At 45.1% G+C, this 6,471-nt stretch overlaps 1 protein-coding gene across 1 annotated transcript; it reads right to left on the bottom strand.

The window, feature by feature from the left end:
• Window positions 1-569: 569 nt before the first annotated feature.
• On the bottom strand, window positions 570-4,588 carry vgll3 (vestigial-like family member 3). The gene is made up of 4 exons (XM_014173901.3): window positions 4,178-4,588; window positions 3,164-3,527; window positions 1,349-1,921; window positions 570-1,196 (listed from the first exon to the last, which is right to left on the bottom strand). Exons 1-4 carry the CDS (start codon window positions 4,295-4,297, stop codon window positions 1,159-1,161), a joined length of 1,095 nt encoding a protein of 364 aa, XP_014029376.3. The 5' UTR covers window positions 4,298-4,588; the 3' UTR covers window positions 570-1,158.
• Between the last annotated feature and the right edge of the window lie 1,883 nt (window positions 4,589-6,471).

Raw genomic sequence — 6,471 nt, 5'->3', positions numbered from 1 at the left:
AATTGTCCCAGTTCTTCTATGGTCTGCATACTCACCAGACATATCACCCATTGAGCATGTTTGAGATGCTCTGGATCAACGTGTACGACAGCATGTTCCAGTTCCCGCCAATATCCAGCAACTTCACACAGCCATTGAAGAGGAGTGGGACAACATTCCACAGGCCACAATCAACAGCCTGATCAACTTCATGCAAAGGAGATTGTCGCGCTGCATGAGACAAATGGTGGTCACACCAGATACTGACTGATTTTCAGATCCACACGCCTGTGACCAACCGATGCATATCTGTATTCCCAGTCATGTGAAATCTATAGATTAGGGCCTAATGGATTTATTTCAATTGACTGATTTCCTTATATGAACTGTAACTCAGTAAAATCTTTGAAATTGTTGTATGTTGCGTTTATATTTTTGTTCACTATAGATGGATTTCTGAGTAAAAGTTCAAGGCTGACCTACATATCGTTCCTAAACAATGCTGGGTGATATTCAATTATCAGATTTGATACAAAAAAATGACATTTAGCTGTGTACTTTGAGTCAGATCTTAAAGATGTAGGGCACGATTGCCAATAGAACTTAGCAATTTATTACACATCAATAATGACATTTCTCCACACATACAGAACACTAGGCAACATGACAACACAGGGTTGGTGAAAAACAATTAGCAACAATCAAACACTTTACGGAAATGACAATCACTTCAGATCACAGTACTACTGTATATACAACATATATTTCAGTCAATTACACACATATAGCTAGTTACACACATAGCAGAATATTAAAAGATCAGAAAGAGGCTTGGCTGAGCAGTGTTCCCACAAACTATATTCTTTAAACAGAACCCTCATTTGGGATACTAGTTCCCAATCAACCAGCTAATACTTTTGGTACAAATTAGGAACAAATATTTTGCCAAAGAGTGATCTGAAGTATCCCTGGTGGATTGTGAGGCATGGAGAGTAGTCTATATTTCTCAGGAAGGCTTTCTGAGAAACCTAAATCCACCCTGGAGTTCTGAGTTCTTCTAGTGAGTGGAGAGTCTTCTAGAGAACGAGTCCACCAAAAAATGTGGTTCCAGGAGGTTCTGTTAGAGCTGATCACAGCTCAGTGGCAGGGTGACGACACTGTGACGTCATATCCTCTCTCTCAGAACCAAACAGCCTTCACTTTGTCCTGATCCAGACCTGGAGAGAGAGAAACAGCGTAACATCAACTTTTAGATAAAACAACAACGTAGCAGAAACGTAGACATGGGAGAGAGAGTGCATGTGTGTGTGTGTGTGTGTGTGTGTGTGTGTGTGTGTGTGTGGGGGGGGGCTCCAGGTCAGAGGCTTACCTGAGTCGTAGATATCCATGGGTGTGTGTAGAGCAGTGGGCCAGGCTGAGGGGGTCAGGGTGGGGGGGCTGGCCTGCTCCACCTCTGTCTTCACATCACTGTGTATCCCTGGGCTCTGGCTGCTGTGTGTGGTACTGTGTGTGCTGTGTCCCACAGGGCTGTGGGCTAGGGGGCTCTGAGTCTTCACACCAGGCAGGAGCAGAGGGCTGAACCTGGGGTCTAGGCCTGGGCCATGGGACGGGTGGGAATGTAATACTGCGTGTGTGTGCCGGGGGTGCATGTGTGTGTGAGGGTGTGTGTGTGGGTAGACGTCGTGAACGTGTGTGTAGCTGGCGGAGGTCTGGGGACTGAGGCTGTAGGCCCAGGGGTCAGGGAGAGAGGTTGGAGGAGGGAGGCTGGGCTGGGGAAGAGCGTGGCCTGTCCACAGAGCTCTGTCTGGGGCATGGAAGCCTGCAGGGCTGGGGGAGAAGTCTGGGTGGATGGGCAGACAGGGGCTGGTCTGGGACGGGTAACCTCCACCCCACAGAGAAGAGGACAGAGAACTGCACTGGCCTTCCGAGAGAGATACACTATCTGAAAGAGAGACATGGATATAGTCAGTAAACGATACACAGACATTCATGTAAACAGCCTAAAGGTTACCAGTAGTGCTGAGCGATTAGTGCTTTTTGAGGTTGGTTCGGTTTCGGTTCGATCATTCAAATATAATAATGGTTTTCTATTTCGGTTTAGATAATTATTTTAGACATTAAATGCACTATGTATTATGTGGGTTGAATGCTGTAACAACACAGACTAAAACAATACAAGTCCCATGATGGTAGTGACTGCACATTACTGCTTATCACTTTTTGTGTATATTACATTTGTTTTATTTATTTATTTATCTCATCTCTATAGAGCTGCCGCTGATGCTGTCTGACAAAATCACAATTTTATTAGTACTTAAAAGTAAATAAGGCAAATTTTATGACTGCTGAATACCAACTATCAATCACTTAGATCAGTGGTTCCCAAACTGTTTTGCTCAGTCCGGCTTTCAACTTCCTCTTGAAAGTTGTAATAGTAGAATGCACAAGGTGCCATTTGTAAATTGGGTAGTGCATCATCAGTTCCTCTTGTCATGTTAGTCATTACAGACCTTAGAGAGATATTTATAACTTAAATGTCCAGATCAACTAGCCCATGTCAGCTAACGTTTGTTTTTGCTAGGTTTTTTAGCACATAGATTTGGTAGTAATGTTCGAGTCACTCATATATCACATTAATGCACATTAGACATGGCAAAATGTATAGAATTGTAAGAAAATGAGCTTTAAAACGGCAAAGTTTTCTTTGCACCCCATGACAAAATGTGTAGAACGGGAAATAAGCTGTAAACCTGTTAAAAGTTCTCTCCGCCAACAAGAGATGTGTGAACAGTTTGTGTCATGAACAGTTCTGCACGAACTATGTAGAATATTGGACTGCTGGAAAGGACAAACCCCAACTAACTTTACATCTCACAGTTTGGGCTTGATCTGATTTATCTCTAAAGAAACTGAGCATTGAGCTCAGACAGAACGAAATGCAATTCTAATAATCGAACCGATGTTGGTTTAAAAAAAATGAAAGAATACCCAAAATGTCAGTTAATCGCTCAACACTAATTACCAGTGAAGAATATATATCGTAAAAGGTTTTTAGGAACACTAGGTTTTTCCACAATTACATTTTTATTATTCTAAATAAAAAGTAACAGTAAAAGACAATGAATCCATTTGAATAACACTGTTTCAGATGAGTAATGGTACGAGTGTCCCTGTGTGCTCCTACCTTTCCACAGTCCTGCCGAGGCAGAGGTGTGAATGGGTGGGCACCTGGAGCTCTTGGTCTCTCCGGTGAAGGTGCTGGGTTGGCTCAGAGCCCTGGAGAAATGCTCATCCACCACATCCTCGATGTTGCCATGGAAATAGGTGAACAGGACACACCTGGAGCTCAGGTACTCTGCCTCAGCCGGCTGGCTGTCCTTCCCAGACCTCCAAGAGCCCCCCAGCCCAGAAACCTCCAGGCCCTGTCGGACCTCCTTCTCCCCAGCCAGCCTCCCCCCTCCACCCCCACGCTGCTGTTGCTGTCTCCGCCCTGGAAACTGCTGCTCCATGCTGTCCTGCTGCATCCTACTGTAAACACCCAGCTTCTTCTACAGAGAGAGGGAAATAGACCGAGAGAGAGGGAGAGGGAGAAAAATGTATGCCACAGATTCAGCCATGAGAGCACCAGCCTGTATGTCTAGTCAGCACCACAACGATCAAACCAGATGATTCAACGTGTATACATCAACTGAACAAAATACATCCCTCGTTAAAAGTCATACTAGCCAGTATAATTACTTAAATTCTCTATGACCTCTATTTTAAGAAAAACGAATCATCTTTACAGACCGAAGTTTATCCAAAAAGTTGTAGAACGTTTCCGCGCGTGTGTTCTGGTGAAAGTATGACGACTATGTAAGTGCTCGTGGCCGTACCAAATGAACCATCATCGTCAACATTCCTGAGTGACAGTGACGAGCTCCCATTACATCACCCTTCTGATGGAACGAGGAGTCCGAGTCATTCTGCATGACCTGCTCTAACTAAATACATCACGAGCAATGACAGCTTCAACTTTTCAAGTTCTGTGATACCCAGGACTCTTCACTGTGAACTGACATCTGCGACGCCCCAAACCATTGCTCACGGAGTGTATTAGTGCGTAATAGCGCCAATTATTAGAACACAAAAAATAGCCTAGTATTAGAAAACAAACAAATACTACGTCATTACTATTTGGTGTAGTCTGGACACCCACCTGTTGCTGGTGCTGATGGTGATAGTATGCTGCTTTGTAGGCTGCTGCCGCTGCTGCTGAAGACGCAGGGAGGTAGTGAGCTCCATAACTCTGGTGAAACATCACATCCAGACAACTCATGGCTGTGACGAAGCTGGCAGGGGCTCAAAGAGAAACACAGCCTGAATCAGCGCTCCTCAGACGGATGTAATCCTTAGGTCCACCGCTACCTCCATATAAACCATGGCGGTGACAATAGACATGCCGTCGGTGAAAGGAGCTGTTTGCATAAAGACAATACCGAGCCAATAGGACCAACACCTCCTACTGAGCCGAACCAAACCCGAGTGAAAGCGAACATATGGTACCCGACAGACTCCACTTGGCAAAGTTCTTAGAAGCGACTCTGATTGGAGGAAAGTTTTAACGGTACTATGGGGTATGGAGAGGAGAGGAGGGATGGGACTCTGCGCGTACACGCCCACGGAGCGCATACCCGCGGCTCGGAGGAAGAGAGGTATGAGGTGTGAGTGTGGCATCCTCTTGAAGGTAGAATTTGGAGGCTTTCAGTGAATTGAAATTGTGAACATCGTCAGATAAGTGAATGTAAATATCCAGTATTGTGTCATGGACTGTGTTTAATTTTATGTTATAATTTTAACCCATTGGGTGTGGCATGTCTATTTGGGGAATTCCATACTATTGTAAAACATTTGGCCTAGTTTTCCAGTACACTTGGCAGGCTTTGACATTACCAAAAAAGGGGAGAATGTGGCAGACACAGGTAACTGCCAAAATAAAGGAAACACCAACATAAAGTGTCTAAATAGGGCGTTGGGCCACCACGAGCAGCCAGAACAGCTTCAATGGGCCTTGGCATAGATTCTACAAGTGTCTGGAACTCTTTTGGAGGAATGCAATGCCATTCTTCCACGAGAAATTCCATAATTTGGTGTTTTGTTTATGGTGGTGGAAAATGCAGTCTCAGGTGCCGCTCCAGAATTTCCCATAAGTGTTCGAATGGGTTAAGATCACACACACACCACACCACACACACACACATTGCTTTCCCGGTCTCTGCTTGCTATTACATTTGACATTTTAGTCATTTAGCAGACGCTCTTATCCAGAGTGAGTGCATACATTTCATACATTTTTTTTCTCTTCTCTCTTCCTCTGCTGGGGCTGCTGTAGTTGCTGTGCTGGGAGACTCCTCATTATTATTAGACTCACTAACACAGAGACTACTGGGTCTTTCAGCACGCGCCCCCAAAACACAACTGATGTCCACATTATTGTCTACCTATATAGTTATAGTCATGCCTCACTGAATTAACCAGTCCAACCAACAAACTGTACCACAGTGACTGCATTCACCTGACTAGCCTGCTCTATGCCCTATTCCATATCAAAAGATTTTGAATAGGAATCAGAAATATATTTATTTTCCACACACCCAATCCTTTTAGATCTATTACTTATAATAAGAACCTGTGTGAAGGGACCAGGGTTTGGTTTGTAACTGGGCCCCTAGCTGTATTTGGTCCTTAGTGAGGAACTGTCAGTGGAAGATGTCAATGAGTGATCTGCTGCCACCTGCTGGTGACAGCACATAGTTTACAGATCACAAACAGTGTCTCACCATATAATTGCATATAGAACTTTGTAATAGGATCTATGTGGGTAACACCACACCTCTCTTGTCCTGAGTAAACCTAACCTATGGCTGGTCCTTCTGTCCCAGATATAGACACAAATAAAGGTATTATATGGTCCTGAGCTGTGATTTCAAGCCCAACTCTGGAGATGGTGTGTGGATCGTGTCAGTTTCTGTAGAGCATTGACAGCTGTGCTTGAGAGGCTTTTACAGTGGTGAGTGAGGTAGACAGGAGATGAGAGGAGATGAGAGGGGAGGACAGTGGTGAGTGAGGTAGACAGGAGATGAGAGGGGAGGACAGTGGTGAGTGAGGTAGACAGGAGAGGAGAGGAGATGAGAGGGGAGAACAGTGGTGAGTGAGGTAGACAGGAGATGAGAGGAGTTGAGAGGGGAGGACAGTGGTGAGTGAGGTAGATAGGAGATGAGAGGAGATGAGAGGGGAGGACAGTGGTGAGTGAGGTAGACAGGAGAGGAGAGGAGATGAGAGGGAAGGACAGTGAAGGAGAGGAGAGGAGATGAGAGGGGAGGACAGTGGAGAGTGAGGTAGACAGGAGATGAGAGGAGATGAGAGGGGAGGACAGTGGTGAGTGAGGTAGACAGGAGATGAGAGGAGATGAGAGGGGAGGACAGTGGTGACAGTGGTGAGTGAGGTAGACAG

Source organism: Salmo salar, chromosome 25 (genome assembly GCF_965601325.2).
Source record: "Salmo salar chromosome 25, fSalSal1, whole genome shotgun sequence".
Taxonomy (NCBI): Eukaryota; Metazoa; Chordata; class Actinopteri; order Salmoniformes; family Salmonidae; genus Salmo; species Salmo salar.
This window is presented reverse-complemented; position numbering and strand designations above follow the sequence as displayed.